At 52.4% G+C, this 16,696-nt stretch overlaps 1 protein-coding gene across 4 annotated transcripts in view; it reads left to right on the forward strand.

Moving 5' to 3' along the window:
* Ntrk3 (neurotrophic receptor tyrosine kinase 3) overlaps positions 1-16,696 on the forward strand; it is a 235,323-nt gene that overhangs the window by 72,599 nt on the left and 146,028 nt on the right. For all 4 annotated transcript variants that reach the window (XM_048329451.1, XM_048329452.1, XM_048329453.1 and 1 more), the window contains exons 5-11: positions 904-1,061; positions 2,013-2,155; positions 2,695-2,836; positions 3,239-3,535; positions 5,418-5,441; positions 6,512-6,576; positions 7,553-7,655. In XM_048329451.1, the coding sequence (XP_048185408.1) occupies positions 904-1,061; positions 2,013-2,155; positions 2,695-2,836; positions 3,239-3,535; positions 5,418-5,441; positions 6,512-6,576; positions 7,553-7,655 (932 nt within the window). The remainder of the gene's footprint in view (positions 1-903; positions 1,062-2,012; positions 2,156-2,694; positions 2,837-3,238; positions 3,536-5,417; positions 5,442-6,511; positions 6,577-7,552; positions 7,656-16,696) is intronic.

Genomic DNA, 16,696 nt, shown 5'->3' on the forward strand with positions numbered 1-16,696 from the left:
GCTGAATGCTCTCAGGGGACAGGGACCGTCTTAACTCGTCTCTGTATTAACAGCACTCAACCCAGGGCCAGAGTGCATTGAATTCACGAAGGAGGAGAGCCGGTCGCAGGACGGACTTTGAATATGTCTTAGAAATAGCCAGCCATCGACTTCCCCCAGGGAAATCTCCTTCCCTCGTGTTCATTCTCTCTCCTTCTTTCACTCAGGAAGAATTTATGTTTTAGGTGCTGATGGAGTCAGCCACGAACAGAATCGGCTATGCCACTGATCTCAAAAAGGATCTTGATTTTTATGATTGGGAGAAAGGCGAACTAAAATACTCAAAGCGATGCCGGGTGGTGACAGGTTCTAGAAAGAAGAAGAGAGGGTGGGGGACACGGGAGTGGGTGGTGATTTTGGATAAATGTGTGTCGGAGAGGACCCTGGGATTCTTCAATGAGATGAGGGAGCCAGTCTTGTAGATATGTTACAGGGTAGAGCTTGGCAGGCAGACCGAGCAGCAGATGTCAAGGTCCTGAGGCAGGTCTGCAGGAGAGGAGAAGGAGGGTGCGGTAGGAGGTGAGGTCAGAGAGGTGATGGAGAATGGTACTCGTGGTGGAGTATCGATAGTACTGGCTTTGGCTCTCGATGACGTGGGCAATGGCTGGAGAGTTTGAGAAGAAGAAACATCTCACATCGTTTAAAAGCCTCTTTGCTTGGCAAGTTCAGTGACATGGCTTTTTTTTTTTTTTAAACAAATTAAAATGAGATCGTTTGTTTTAAAGCTAGATGATTCTTTTTCCAGCTCAGCCTGGTCCTCCCCCACCCGTGCGGAGCGGAGGGGCCCCCGGTTGGCCTGGGTCTTGGGAGGGAGCCGGGCTGTCCTGGGTTCAGGGATTCCTTCCCCTGTCTGCTTGCCCACAGGAGGCTGGAGCAGAACTTCTTCAACTGCAGCTGTGACATCCGCTGGATGCAGCTGTGGCAGGAGCAGGGCGAGGCTAGGCTGAACGCCCAGAGCCTCTACTGCATCGGCGCTGACGGCTCGCAGCTCCCGCTCTTCAGAATGAACATCAGCCAGTGCGGTAAGGAAGCCACCTGCCTGCGCCACAGACCTCTGTCCCGTCCGTCCGTCCGTCCGTCCGTCGACACCAGGCCTGGGGCTGGCTGAGTGCCCACCCCATGGCCCCCGTCCCTGCCTGCCTCCTTCCTGTTCCCCTCAGCCAGCCACGGGCCAGGCTGCTTCCAGGAGTCCAGAGGGCAGCTCCCTGCCCTCCACTTTCTCAGCAGATCCCACGTGCTTTCTTCTCTGGGTGCCACCCGCCGCTCAGACCCGAAGGAGCGTGTTTCTGGGCTTCGGAGATGCTCCTGGAAACACGGATCTCAGGGCCCAAGCGCAGGCTGTAGAAAGCACAGCTTCTGGTCTCAGGCCTCTGGGGGTGGGGGTGGGGGGCGGAACTTAAAACACACATTTCGTGGGAAAGCAGTGCCCGAGTGGGAGGAAGCCCTTGGCGTGGTTTTTCTGAGTAGCTGGACAGCCACACCCCACGGTGTAGGAGCAGGCGGGTGTGTGGGCTGCAGTTGGGAGTTCTGAGGTCTCCCCGGGAGGCCTGCAGAGCATCTGGGCCTTGGTGTCCCCCCCCAAGAGCTTAAGCAGGTGAGGATTCATCACAGGTCCGGCCCGGCCTCAGGGAGGCTCATACCTATCATTCTGGCTACTCAGGAGTCTGAGATCTGAGGGTCATGGTTCAAAGCCAACCTGGGCAGCAAAGTCCATGAGAATCTTATCCCCAGTGAACCACCAGAATACCAGAAGTGAAGCTTTGGCTTCAAGTGGTAGAGCACTAGCAAAAGAGCTCAGGGACAGCACCCAGGCCCCGAGTTCAGGTCCCCATGACCACTAAAAAAAACAAAAACAAGAAAATAAAGAAGTCATCCCTGGGCCAGACAGGAAGGTCCACCATTAACCCACATGGAGTTTGCCCTCGCAGCATTTGCTTGTCTCTTTACCCTTCTGCCCTCCCCTCTGCTCCCAGACCTTCCGGAGATCAGCGTGAGCCACGTGAACCTGACCGTGCGGGAAGGGGACAACGCGGTCATCACTTGCAACGGCTCCGGGTCGCCGCTGCCCGACGTGGACTGGATGGTCACCGGCCTGCAGTCCATCAACACCCACCAGGTGGGCGTCCTGGGACCAGGCTCTGGGGGGAGACTGAGAGACTCAGTCCTGAACCTGTGGGAGGAAATGGAGTCTGGGGTCCAGCTCTAACCATTTTGACCTCACACTTGCTATGTGACCATCCTGTGCCTCAGTTTCCTCTCTTTTATTTTTTTTGGCCAGTCCTGGGCCTTGAACTCAGGGCCTGAGCACCGTCCCTGGCTTCTTCCCACTCAAGGCTAGCACTCTGCCACCTGAGCCACAGCGCCCTTTCTGGCCATTTTCCATATATGTGGTGCTGGGGAATCGAATCGAGAGCCTCATGTGTAGGAGGCAAGCACTCTTGCCACTAGGCCATATTCCCAGCCCCAGTTTCCTCTCTTGTGACTTGGCGGTGGTGCTGCCCGCTCGTCAGAGCGTCAGCACGAGGGTGACCAGATCTAAAACCATGGATGTATATGGACACATGGCCCCCCGCCTGCCCAGCTGTCCCAGCTGTCCCCGGCCATGTCGGCAGGCGCCTAGTGGCTGATGGTTTGTCCTTCCGTTCGTCTTTTCAGACAAATCTGAACTGGACCAATGTGCATGCCATCAACTTGACCCTGGTGAACGTGACCAGCGAGGACAATGGCTTCACCCTGACCTGCATCGCGGAGAATGTGGTGGGCATGAGCAATGCCAGCGTGGCCCTCACTGTCTACTGTGAGTACCTGCCACCGTGGAGGCTGCCACGGCCTGGCTGGGGCCAGGGGGAGGCTGGGCGGAGGCCAGAGAGGGGTGCAGAGGGGCTCTCTCAAGGAGCAAGACAGAGAGCCCTTGGCGAGTGACCCCAGGCCCCTCAGGAGCTGGGTTGCCTCCAATTCAACCACTTGGCCCGTTTTGCCTCTGGCCAATTGTTAACAGTATCTTGAGGTGGAGAGGTAGACGGGACCCTCCAGCTAATGTGGGTCCCAGAACCCTAGGCAACACCGGCCGGAGTCTCTTCCTCTCTGTTGGGACAGAGGCAGGGTTTCCGTTCCCCTCACCCTTTTCAGAGCTGGGTGGGAGGGGTCACGGGATGGAGGAGCGTGTGGCCCGTCGACATGGGCGGGCGTCTCCCCACAGACCCCCCACGCGTGGTGAGCCTGGAGGAGCCCGAGGTGCGCCTGGAGCACTGCATCGAGTTCGTGGTGCGCGGGAACCCGCCGCCCACCCTGCACTGGCTCCACAACGGGCAGCCGCTGCGCGAGTCCAAGATCATCCACGTGGAGTTCTACCAGGAAGGCGAGGTGGCCGAGGGCTGCCTGCTCTTCAACAAGCCCACGCACTACAACAACGGCAACTACACCCTGGTGGCCAAGAACCCGCTGGGCACCGCCAACCAGACCATCAGCGGCCACTTCCTCAAGGAGCCCTTTCCAGGTGAGGGGGTGCGCGCGCACCGCCCCTTGGCAGGCCCCCCGCGCCGTCATCGCCTTGACGTCTAAGCCTCCCAGGAACACACTGTTGCGCAATGCCACAGAGAGAGAGAGAGAGAGAGAGAGGACTGCAGAGGGAAGGGTGGAGAATGTCCGCTCAGCCCTTTCCTTGGAGGAGGCCGTGGGTCCAAGAGTTTGCTCTTTCTCAGCCTCCCGTTTCCTCACGACTGAATTCTAATTGCGCACTCTTAGCAGGAATACGGCAACAGGGATCCTCTTTCCCCTTCGGTCCACCTTGGGTCTGACCAGACCCTGCCGTGGATCTGATGGGAACTCACATCCCGCGGCGGCCGGCCGAGGTGGCGCCTCCACCGCACAGTGACTGTTTCCCTTTATGTAATTAGCAAGAATCACCTTTTAAGGGCTGGCCGGGTAGTTTGTTTCTCATCGTTCTTTTTATGAAGTCGTTTCAACATTCAAGCACGACGATGACTCTTGCCTGAATTGGGCGAATTCCTGGAATTTTATTTCCATCCTTGCTTCTTCTACCTTCCGAGTAGAGATTTTTTTTTACTCGTCTCCCCCCTCCCCCGCCCCACGCCCCCTGGTTTTGTTGTTTCAATGACTTGTTTGTACCTGTGTGGCTTTGTGGCCATTTTTTTAAATCGTTCTTGTATTTGTTTGGCCGAGATGATCACAGGAAAGCACCATAGACCGGGTAGCCATTTGTCTCTTCCCCTCACAGGCTGGTCATCTAAGAGCAAGAACCGGCAGAGTCGGTTTCTCCTGAGGCCTTATCCTGTAGCCTCTGCCTTCTCCTTGCTTCCTGACTTGGCCTCCACTCTGTCCATATCTGTATCTCACCAAGACACCAGTCCTACTGGATTCAAGGCCAAATTCAGTTTCCTTTAAATTCAAGCTACCTAATAGAAGACCTATTTCTAAATACAGCGACATTCTGGAGTACCAGGGAGGGGTGGTTCCCAACTTCAGTGTATAGATTCTGAGGGGACACAGTTTGGTCCTTGACAATCTAGGGCAGCAGATTATACCTGGACCCTTGGCATCCTGGAGCCCATGAGCATACCTGTACATGGGCTCCCGTTTCCTCTTCCTCGGCCCGCTTTGTCCTTAGGCACTTTCCTCCTTTCTACAACCAGGCACCCCTGTATTGTCCCAGCCCCATCTCCCGGTTAGTCCCTTTCTTTAGGAGATTCCCATTTCCTTTCTTGGAGAGTGAAAGAATCTGGAGGATTCTTTCCGTTCTTCTGCCAGTGATTGGTAAACCCATCAAGAGCCCATCTGTGATGATTCGAGTATAACCAAAGCCTCTTTGTAGCTGAGCGGCGGGTTTCCTGTGTTACCTGAAGCCTTTGGTGTCCCCTCCTGCCCCAGCTCTCCATCGGTGTCTAGTTAAGGATTGGGTTTATTAATACTAGGTTCTCTGTTTCCAGAGACCAAAGCTCTGTGGGACGGGCAGGTCCCACGGGGCGGCCCAGGGACCTGCGGGAGCCACCTGCGGGTATCTGAGTGTAGCTGGCCTCACCTGGCTGCCCAGGCCCAGTGCTCTGGATCCCGAGGGAGGGGAGCTGTGGGCCAGTCTGCGAACTAGGATTTAACTCCCTCATCTCAGCTCCCAGGCGGAGCACCACCCTTCTCTCAGTTTCCTTCTCCATCCGGAGGGCCACCCCCAAAGGGTCAGTGCCCCTGTGGGAAGGAGGACCACGTGAAAGGATACTCCTTTGAGGCTGTGGGAATCAGGCTTGGTGATTGGGACAGGCTGTAACTATGAGGATGCTGTAGTGTATCTGTTTTTTTTTTTTTCTTAATTGCGTTAGTTAATTACCTCTTTGTCTTTTTTTTTTTTTTTCTTCTTCTTTGTCTAGAGAGCACAGATATCTTTGATTTCGGTAAGTCTGCTTCGTTCTGAGAGTTTCGGTTAACGACTGAATCCAGACATCCCTCTTCCCTCTCCCACCTTGCCCTTGGCCACAGGGCAGCTGAGTTCTTTGAGGGAGGTGGGGAAAGGAACAAAGGAACAGGCAGTTCTATCCAGGCCTACTTTTCCTTGGGTCATTGTCTGGTGCCTTTGTTTCTCCCAGGGATTTTTCTTTTTTTCTTTTTTTTTGGCCAGTCCTGGGGCTTGGACTCAGGGCCTGAGCACTGTCCCTGGCTTCTTTTTGCTCACGGCTAGTACTCTGCCACTTGAGCCACAGCGGCACCTCTGGCTGTTTTCTGTATATGTGGTGCTGGGGAATTGAACCCAGGGCCTCATGTATACGAGGCAAGCACTCTTGCCACTAGGCCATATCTCCAGCCCGTCCCAGGGATTTTTCTAAGATCCAGGTGGTGGGTCTCCCTATCTGGGTGATGAAGGGCCGTGGCAAGTTGGGGCGGGGGGCTCTTTGTGTTCTGGTGAGCCCTTACGGAAGATCTCAGTTGTGCTTGCGGATAAAGTATGGGGCCTAAAAGCTCACTAACGCTTCTCACCTGCATTTCAAGTCCAAGTCCAAGAGCCTGGCCAGACCCCCTCCTTGGGTAGTTATGAGATTCCGAGTGGAATCATGGAGGCCCTGTGTATAAGAGATCCGATCTTGATCACAAAGGCACAAAGAGGGATGGAAGAAATGAAATGCTATGGCAAGAGAATGCTGAGGCATTGGCCACAGCTTTCTGCTCTAGACCCTGGCCATTTCCCCTCCTTTCTACCCTATCGTTCACCATATGCCCTGCCTTGGCTCTGGCACATTCTCTGAGGTGGGGGAAGGAGCTGGAGGTGAGATCCTGCTCTAGAATGGGACCACAGCCAGCTCCGGGGACAAGGACCCACCTCTCCCCCCTGCCTGGGGACTCTTGTATACCTGGAAGGGTGGATGAATGACCTTCAAGAGGAGGGGGGCTGGGCAGAGACTCTGGGGGGCTCTCCCGTGTCCCCGTCAGCTATGCATTCTTTTCGTTTTTGTGTGTGTTTGGTTTTCAGACACTGAAGTGAGCCCCACGCCTCCTATCACTGTGACTCACAAACCAGAGGAAGACACTTTTGGGGTGAGTTCCTTTTTGGTGAAGAAGAGCATGTTTCCCTGTCCAGGTTATTTCTAGGTTGCCGTTGAGCCGCTGGCTTTCCCAAATATTATCTCTCTGGGAACCCCACTACTGTGGGGGAGCGGGGTGAGGAAAGGGATAGCAAACGATCTAATCCTGTTAAGAGACATACACTTCCTTGTTTGGTGGGCATATAGCTCCTATGTGAGGAAGCCTTTGAGGATCTGCTCCAAGATCCAGGAATGTGCCGGAGAGGATGAGTTGAAATGAGCTGTTAACTGCCCCACGTCTTCTGCGCTGCTCTGAGCGGCTTAGGGAGCCTTCCGGGGGCGGGGCTTTTCTGAGCCCTGATCTCTGCGAGATGGATTTCTCTGGGAAGGCAAGCGAAGGAATGAGTCCTCACCAGCTCCTCCCGGAGAGGAACGAGAGGGCGTGAGGGTGCAGTACCTGCTCGTTAACTAAAATAACAGAAGTTCCTCTAGACTTGCTTGTGCGGCTCTACAACAGCCTCTAGGCAAAGAGGAGCCTGGACATGGAATCCTGGAACTTTTCTGTAATCCGGTTGGGTGATTTCTCTCTCTCTCTTTTTTTTTTTAAATTAAAAACTGATGGGGCTGGGGATATGGCCTAGTGGCAAGAGCACTTGCCTCCTATACGTGAGGCCCTGGGTTCAATTCCCCAGCACCACATATACAGAAAACAGTCAGAAGTGGCGCTGTGGCTCAAGTGGCAGAGTGCTAGCCTTGAGCAAAAAGAAGCCAGGGACAGTGCTCAGGCCCTGAGTCCAAGCCCCAGGACTGGCAAAAAAAAAAAAAAAAAAAAAAAATTAAAAACTGAGAAAGTTCTCTTCGAGTCTCAGAAGACGACGTCTTCTAAAGGTCTTATTCAGTAGTAAGATCTGAGGCAGGGTAAGGCATGGCCCCATCCTCACTCTCCTAAGACTGGCAGGTCCTGACTCTCTGTGTTTGGCACCTCGTAGGTCTCCATTGCGGTTGGGCTCGCTGCTTTTGCCTGTGTCCTGCTGGTGGTTCTCTTCATCATGATCAACAAGTATGGCCGGCGGTCCAAATTTGGAATGAAGGGTAAGGTGGCAGCGGGGAACACTCCAGGCGTCTCCGGGGAGCAACACGGCTCTTCTTTGATGCTGTTGTCATCTCCTTGTGTTTTCTGAGAGAGACTTGGGGCTCGGGGCCTATGTGGTCTTTGCAGGAAAGCCTCGGCTGTACCCTTGATCTCACTAGGGATGGACGGAAGGCCGTGCTGGGCTCTGCGGGAACCTAGCTATGGGCCGTGCGGTTTTCTCGTGAGTGCTGACAGAGCCACTGCTTAGCGGGGCTGGTGTGCTGGGGACAGTTTGGGAAGGAGGTTGAGTTCCGGTTGAGCCACTTGGCTTTTGGAGTCACGCCGGGAAGGAACCACATCGCCCGCCACACAGACTGGTGGACTCCGGTGCTGACGATGTGCCGGCACCGCGGCGGTTCCGCACGTAGCTCCGCACAGAGCTCCGGAGCAGATGCCAGGAGCAACAGGCGATTTCTCCATCTGTTGGCGGGCTGCCAACGACACAGAGTATGCGACCCCGTGAAAGGCAGGGTGGGGCGGTGGGAGGTGGCACCCTGCCAAGGCTGGGGCCAGGGGCCTGGCATGAAGGGGGTTAACATGGTGAATTAGCATCCACCTGCCTGGTCACAGAGACGGATGTGACCAAATGGCTCCGAGGAGACTGAGTACCAGCTCCAAAGGAGAAACATAAGGTTTTCGGTCTGCGCTGGCAGCTGGGGTTTCTGTGCGTGGCTGAGGGTCGGGCAGGGGTGGATAGGGAGGAGTGGAGAAAGGTTCCTTACCCAAGATGCAGGTCAGGGTTCACTGCTGAGACTGTGAGACGGAGCAGGATGAACTTGGATGGCCGTGCTGGGGGTTCTGACCTTGGGGCTGAGGGACTGGAAGAATGTATGGTAAGGACACACACTGTGCCAGTATTCCTTGATCTTGCATGCAGACATTGAAGTGGTTGTCTGTGGGGAAGGTTGAGTGTTGGTTCATGGGACTAGTTTGTTGATGTTATTATAGTCTCAAGAGATTATATGCCTCCCTCAGATGTTGAGAATGTTGATATCTAAGGAGACACCAAAGGATAGAAGGGCAGAAAATATGAGGCCAGATTTCTCTGGTTTTCCAGGAGTCTTCTGCCTCTGTAACTCTGCTTTTTAAAAAAAATTGTCAGTCATGGGGCTTGAACTCAGGGCCTAGGTGCTATCCCTGAGCTCTTTTGCTCAAGGCTATCTCTCCATCACTTTGAGCCACAGCTCCACTTCTGGTTTTCTGGTGGTTCACTGGAGAGATAAGAATCTCACTTTGGACTTTCCTTCTTGGGTTGGCTTTGAACTACGGTCCTCAGATCTCCCACCTCCTGAGTAGCTAGGATCACAGGCTTAGAACTCTGCTTTTGATGAGCTGAAATGACAGCAATTCCAAGCCAGGTTTTCTCCAACCAGCTGAAATATTTTGACCAAGAGAAGAAATACACATACAGGAAATTAGAAAGGAGGATGGAGTTTGATGACTGACATTGTGACTTGTCATCTGTTACCTGCTGGTGCTGACCGTGTGTTCAACAGTGCCCTACAGGTTTAGGAGAGATGGGCTCCAGTGACTCAGTGCCTCCTACTGTAGGGGAGTCCTCGGGCACCTGGCTTTGAGGACTGACACTCGGGTTTCTGTAACATTTTTTTTTCCTTACCTGGGAGGGAGCTTCCTGACTCTTGCTCCTTCCACGTGAGAACCCATCAGGAATGTGAATGGAAGAGGGAGGACTCGTTCCTCCCCTGATGGAGGCCCCAGCAGCAGCTGGGACGGGGCCGTGTGTTTGTCAGCACTGTGAGAGCAGATTCCCCCCCCCGTTAATTGTCATCCTGTTTCTGGAACGGCATGTCCCAGTGTTGGGCGGATCGGGCAGGCACCCGGGCTGCTGCCTCCCCTCAGCTGTCCTTAAGCTTCTCCTGGCCCCTGTTCTCCTCTCCCTCCCTCAGTCCTGGTTGAACCAGGAGAACATTTCTATACCGCTGGAAACAGCGAGAAGTCGACGAGGTGAGGCGATTTACAGTGCCACCCGCAGCTCTCAGATCTCTGTCAAGCCCTGTGGTGTTTAGGACTAGTTTTAGGATAAATGAGTAGCGTGCCCATACACTGAATAAATACAACCTTGGTATCTCCTTGCTGTTGAGCACTCTGGTGCAGGAAAGAGAGTGAAAGGATACGGGTATCAGAAGACTTTAGGGGGGGAACCCTGTCTCTTCACATCCAGGCCATTCTCAGCTTTGAGGTTGCGGTCAGTGCTGACATGTGTGGGCCATGGGTGTGTTAGCATCTTGAGGCTGTGGCCAGATATCTGAGAAAAACCAACTTATAGGGAGGAAGAAGTTTAATTTCATTCATGGCTCCAGAGTTCCCAACTCATTGTCGCCTTCGCTCCCCACCTGTTGCTTTTGGGCTTGAGGTATGACAGTGCATTCTCCCATGGTGGAACGCTTGGCGGAGGAGGCCTGTTCACCTGACAGTAGCCCCGGGTGCAAAGCAAGAGTCAGGAAGTGGCCAATACCCCCATATCCCTTCAAGGGAACAATGCCAATAACTTCCTCCCAGTAGGCCCCACCCACTAAGGTTACCACCTCTAAATAAGTACCAGAGAACGGGACGCAGGCCTGTGGCAGAGGGGCCTCCGAGGAAGCGAAGCTTTATCATGGACATTCGAGAGGGCTCAAGTCAGGCTCTTTGCTTCCCAGTTGAAGGGACTTCCTTCATCTCCTTCCAGGCATGGGAGAGAAGAGGAAGCTGGATGAGAGGGGAGTGGGGAGTTAGTACAGTGGCTCAGGCTTCCAGAAATGTCTTAGAGACCTCAACACATGCCGTTTCCTTTTTGGTCCACTTGGATGGATGAATGGATGGATGGATGGATGGATGGAGGAGCTTTGACGGCCCTGAGGATGAATATCCTGCCTCGTGGAATGTTTCCATTGCAAAGTGGCATTGGTCAATAGGTTCTTACCATGGTTGCCTATTTGATTACGATTGATTATGATTGGGGGTTATTCGCACTTCCCGCCATAAACATACTTTGGCTTTCGCTTGAAAAAAAAAATGAAAAAAAGCAACTCAGGGGCCACTGTCAAGCTGAATGGTCTTGTCAACCCTGTGGTTTAACTGCTTGGTCGTGTGTGTGTATGTGTGTGTGTGTGTGTGTGTGTGTGTGTGTGTGTGTGTGTGTGTGTGATTGCCGCCTTCTCTCTTCATCTTTAGCAATCAAGGAAGGTTTTCTCCAGGTGGGTGGAGGTAGGGGTGCGAGGGATGTTTGGACTCCTGAGGTTTGATGCTCTGTAATTCTCAGTGGGAATGAAGCATCCATGTTGTCTCTGACCATGTGCTGGGTAGTACAGGGACACTGGTAAAAGGAGAGTGGCGTGGACTGTACTCTGAATGGAACAGCTGAAGCTGTTGAAGTGGGCTGGGTCCTTGGCTGAGTATGCCATTGGTGCCATTGGTTAGAGACCCTGGCTCCCTCCGGCCCGAGAAATGCACTTATTTGAAGTCTGTTTATCAAGTGGATTGGAAAAAATAGCAGCGCAAGGCAGAGATGAAACTGGGCTCAGGGATTGGGCTTGGTGATCTAGAATACGTTCACTCATCCGTTGTGCTTGCTGTGTTCTTTCCCCACTTCTCTTTCTCCTCCACGTTGATGTGTCCAGGAAGGAGGCTTCCCTGATGCCGCACTTGGGGCTCATGGCTTGGGACTCCGGTTGTCAGATGACCCTCGGGACAAAATTTTGAGTGTGGTTTCTGGCCTTGTTTCCTATACTGTTCTCTTAATGTCCCTGTGCTCTCCTAACGAATGTCTTCTGCTTCGACCTTCCAACCTCCACACCCAATAAGCACTCCCAGTGTTAGACCAAGTCTAAATGAAAGGGGTTAAGATGGCGGCAAAAGTTAATTCAAGACGGAAGCCTTCCTTGCCTCCTCCAGGCTTCACTGAGCAGCCCGAGCTGCAGTACAGACACAGCCCCACTTTGAGTTCTCATAGGGTACGGGAGAGTGGAGGGCAGTGTGGGGCTTTCTCCGGGGTGCTTCAGCTGCCCCATCCTTTACGGGGGCTTTGCAGGTGTGCAGTGGGCCTTCGGGAAGCTTCCACAGGGGTTGCCATCCGTTCTGCTCTGGCCCCCTCCTTCCTCTCTGGGCTCCAGCCAGTGCTGTGTTCTCCGGCACCCGTCGGGCCATTGGAAGGGAAATCTCTGGATGTGGGGTGTGAAACAAAACGTTTTCCTCTGTGACTACCTGTTCGCTGGCTTTCCTTGGCAGGCTGAGGCTGCCCAGTGGGCTTGGCTCTGTGGCCAAAGTGATGGTGTCTGGGCTTCATTGGCTTTTGGCAGGGGGACAACGTGCTCACCATTCCTCATCATTGCAACCAGCACTCGGGGTTAATGTGCCTCCGTATCGCACTGGACGAGTCCTGAGCCTTCTGTCCCCTGCTTTCTTGTGGCTGGTGATAGTCACAGACCTTTTGCCTAACTGCGAAGAAAAATACATTGGGAAGAGGAGTCAGAAAATGAGACTTTTTTTTTTTTTTAGAACTTAGACCCAAAGTGAAGTTCTACTAATGCTTTCTCAAAGTTCTCCTAATTTTGTCTCTTAAAAATGCAGAGAGATTGACAGGAGGCATGGCTCAAGTAGAAGAGCACTCGCCTAGCAAGCGTGAGGCCCTGAGTGCAAACCCTGGTACTGATCCCAAACAAAATAGCCAGAGGTCTTCTTTGGAAGAGGTGGCTGGGGCTCAAGTGGTAGAGTGCTAGCCTTGAGCAAAAGACACGCAGGCCGAGTTCACTACCCAGTCCCAGCAAAAGAACAACAACAACAAAAACCCAGAGTGACAAAGGCCACGTGCATTCTCTCATACGTGGGAGTTAGGTCCAAATGATACTTAGATAAATATATGTAAGCATATACAGGGCTGTGTGCATATATACACACAAGCATAATGATAGGAGTTTAGTATGCGCCAGGAAGGATTCCCACAGTGTAACAACTCCTCTGAACAACGAACTTACAGTTTCGCAAAATGAAGACTTGCAGGCCGCCGTCCTGGTGGTGCATAGGAGGAGGGGTAGTTAGGTCAAGGGGAGGGAGATGACTGCAAGCATAATATTCCATGTCTTTGAGGGAAGCGGGGGATGGGAGAGAAGAGGGAGGACGACCAACGGGTGACATTATCCAAGGGGGCATCGTACTCATAAACTGGCAGGTTTATGGAAACCCCTTTGTACAACTACTTAGAAAATGATCTGGGCATCCTTCTACGTGGCTGCCATCTGGGTCCTTGGGAGGCAAAGGCAGCAGGATGATGAATTTGAAGCCAGTGTTGGTGACAGAGGTGACAGAGTGAGCCCTTGCCTCAACTTCCTCCCCGAACCCAGCCATCCTGATGTGTTGGTACCAAGATGGAAAACCAAGAGGGCAGATGGGCAGCCTTGTCTTCCTCCTGCTGTTTGCCCAAGATGGTTTCACCCCTGCACAGTCAGGCTGCAGGCCCCGCCTCTCTCCCCCTAGCACCGTCCTTCTCTCTCTCTGCATCTTTTCTCGAGTGCCCAGACAGAGCAGGCGCGACTGTGGGCCTTGGCTGACGAGACGCCGTCGTGTGGCTGCAGCAACCCAGGCTGTGTTTTTGCAGCCCAGTCTCCCGTGAACTCTGTAGAGGGCTTTAGGATGTCCAGGGAACCGTCCCCAGAAACCACAGGCGGCAAAGCAGAGAGAGAGAGCGGAACCAGTGTTAATCAGGAAATACATTTGCTTTTTGGACTGGGGAGAAGAAGCAGGGGGAGATCCCATTCTGAAAAAATAACCATCCGCAAAGCCAGCTGCCATAAATGTGGGGCCCAGTTCCTTTCATCTCCCTCCCACCCTGCTGTCTGAGGGAGCGGGGAGCATGCCCTCTGGGCTAGGGCGAGGGTGCCCGTGTCCAGCTGCGTGTCTGCCACCTGCCCAGAGCTTTCAGGGGGAAAGTAGGAGGAGCCTCTGGTTGATCTGTCCTTGACTCTCGAACTTAGAACAGTTGCTCCCAGAGAAGGGCCGCTGGCCACATTGCTTTGCTGCCTACCTCCTCAGTCTCGTCCTTGTATTCACTCTTCTGCCATGAGCTGCAGAGAGAGAGAGATCTGCTGGGCTTTCTCCCCAGCAGGACCGATTACCCAATTTGTGGGGCATAGTACAAAATGTTCAGAAAGCATTCGAGTCTCACGCGGCTACAGCAGAACATTAATCTCAAGTGGAGAGCCGTTCTGACCGTGGAGTCAGGTCACCAACTGCGAGGCCTGCTCTGCTCCTGGAATGCAAAATCCAGCCTGGTTTCAGGACCTGGCTCCTCAGACCTCTCTCTCGAATAGTTACGGGGGGAACAAGCTCATTGCTGTTGTTCTTTGTTAGGAGAGAAGTTGGAATTTGGGCTAAAGGCAACATCAGTTAATTAAAAAAAGAGAAGCCTCCCTACATGTAGGAGGGGTTGAGGATGGGGGCCAGTGAGCATTCATTAAATACCTACTGTGTATGAGGAGATATCTCACAATAAGCATCGTCCGTGATTACCCTACATTTCGAAGGTGAGAAAGCTAAGCTTCCCAGAGTGATTCGTGTGCTCAAAATCATGAACCTGGGCAGTCCCCCAAACGGAGGACGAGTTCACCCCCAGACGAGTGGTTCTCATCCGTGGCAGTGCCTGTCAGACGTGCCCCCCCCCCCCCGGAGTAAAGTGAGGTGAGCCCCAGTGGCTAGGCCGCACCCCAGATGATTTAAATCAGGCCTTGGCCTACTTTCTTTCTTCCTTTAAACTCTCTGGGTGGTTTCAGCGTGTGGTCAAGGTTGAGGCCCAGTGGTCCTCCGGAGGTTTTACACACTTCCTGTGCCAGGCCTGGGGTGAAGTGGGGAGCCAGTGACTTCTTCTCCCCAGGGGCCTGTGATGCTCCCTACGGGTGAGCAATTACCATCCTCCACTTTTACTTTTTGTGTTCTTTTCTTTTTCTTCTGGCCCTGGGGCTTGAACTCTGGGCTTGGGTGCTGTCACTGAGTTTTTTTTTTTTTTTTCTCTTGAGGTTAACACTCTACCACGTGAGCCACCCCTCTACTTCTGGCTTTTTGTGGTTCATTGGAGATAAGAGTCTCATAGACTTCCCTGCCCAGGCTGGCTTCTAACTGCCATCCTTGGATCTCAGCCTCCCAAGTAGCTAGGGTGACAGGCTCAGGACTAGTTCGCTGTTGCTGAATGTGTGGCTTGGGGAAGCCACTCTGAAAGCTGCCTTGGCAGTTTTTATTGAAAGTATAAGAGCAAGAAAGTCCGTGTGCTGGTGGCTCTACTTCTGAGGACTGAGAGCTCATGTCATAGTCACAAATGGCTCTCCATATTTATGTGCGAGGATGTTTACCCTGCTATGAGTACCCGAGTCAACTTGATAAATTAAGGATTACTTAGCTAGCTCATAACGGCAGGCTCGGTACATTATGGCCTCAGCCATGTTGCAATAGATTGCAGGCCTCAAAAAAAATGAATTTTCAAAGGTAGATTTTTAATATTTCCTGAAGGACCCACATGCAAGATGGTGAGAGAGGCTAATGATGTTAAAAGGAAACACATTAAAGATAAATCTCAGTGTCTCCATACTTTCCTGGCCCTGGGGTAAACGAACCATGATTCTGAGTTCCTACACATCTTCCCAGAGATAGTCAGCGAGTGTTCCCTTTGCAATTGCACAAAGGAACGCTTGTGTCTCCCTCCTTCTGTGCCACAGTCTCTTTGCTAACAATCTGTCTTGGAGATGATTTTTGTATCGGTTGATGGAGATTCCGTGCATTCTATTTTTACAGTTGCATACCAAGGATGTTATTGTAGAGTAATATTTATTGACATGTGAAAATGTTTACACTGTATCTCCAAGTGAGAGAACACTGCGAGCAGATTCTCTCATCCCATTTGGTGGTGGTTGTTATAAAATAAGAGAAAATATTTTTATACCTAGACCTGGGGGGAAAAAAATACAGGGAATGCAAAGAATTCTAGGTCAGAATGTATTTATATGCAGGTTGAGGGAATTATGGATGTTTTCTTTGTTTGGTTTTGGCGGTATTGGGGGGTCGAACTTAGGGCCTCACACTTACAAAGCAAATACTCTACAACTTGAGCCACACCACAGGTCCAATGAATGTTTTTGTTATTTCATCGTGTGTGTGTGTGTGTGTATGTGTGTTGTGTATGTGTGTTTTGTTGGCCAAGTTTTCTGCATTGAGCCTTAAAATAGAAACAAAGCAGGCCTGAACCCCACAAGTCAGTGTAGTTTCTGCTGCTGACCAGTTCTTGCCTGTTCAGGGGGTCCAGAGTTTGAGTCCCACCTCCAGCTCCTCTCTGATATAATGGGACCACCACAGCTCGGGTGTCACTTTGAATTGCTGACTGTGCAGACAAGGCGTCCTCAAGCCGCTGCTGGCTTCAGAGCCACCAGTGGCTGGGCCTAAGGGCTGAGTAGAATATGGTTTTCTCAGTTACCTCTGCTGAACCTTGAATCTGCTACTCCTGCAGCGGAGACTAGCAATGAAGAAACAGGTGCTTTGGTGCAGTTCGGGACCTGGCAGTGATTTTTTCCATGATGGGCCAGACCTTGCTGGCCATTCAGATTCACATGTACCACCCAGCACTCCTGTTGTAGCAGAGCAGTCGCTGACATTGTACACTTGAGTATGTTTCTGTAAAACTTTATTTAAAAAACAGGTGTCGGGCTGGAGTGAGCGTACAGGCTGGAGTTGCCAACTCTGGTGTGCATTGGCCTCTTACCCTGAAAAAAAAAACAACAAACAAAAACCAACAATAAATCAAACCAGGTGCTGGCAACCACGCCTGTAATCCTAGCTACTCAGGAGGCTGAGAGCGGAGAATTGCAGTTCAGAGCCAGCCTGGGCAGGAAAATCCAAAGTGAGACTCATCTCCAATGAACCGTCAGAAAACCGGAAGTGGAGCTGTGGCTCTATGTGGTAGAGCATAACCTTAAGCAAAAAGGAAAAAAAAAAAAAAAAAAAGGTCAGGGACAGCACCCAGGCC

This window comes from Perognathus longimembris, chromosome 20 (assembly GCF_023159225.1).
Source record: "Perognathus longimembris pacificus isolate PPM17 chromosome 20, ASM2315922v1, whole genome shotgun sequence".
Lineage (NCBI taxonomy): Eukaryota > Metazoa > Chordata > Mammalia > Rodentia > Heteromyidae > Perognathus > Perognathus longimembris.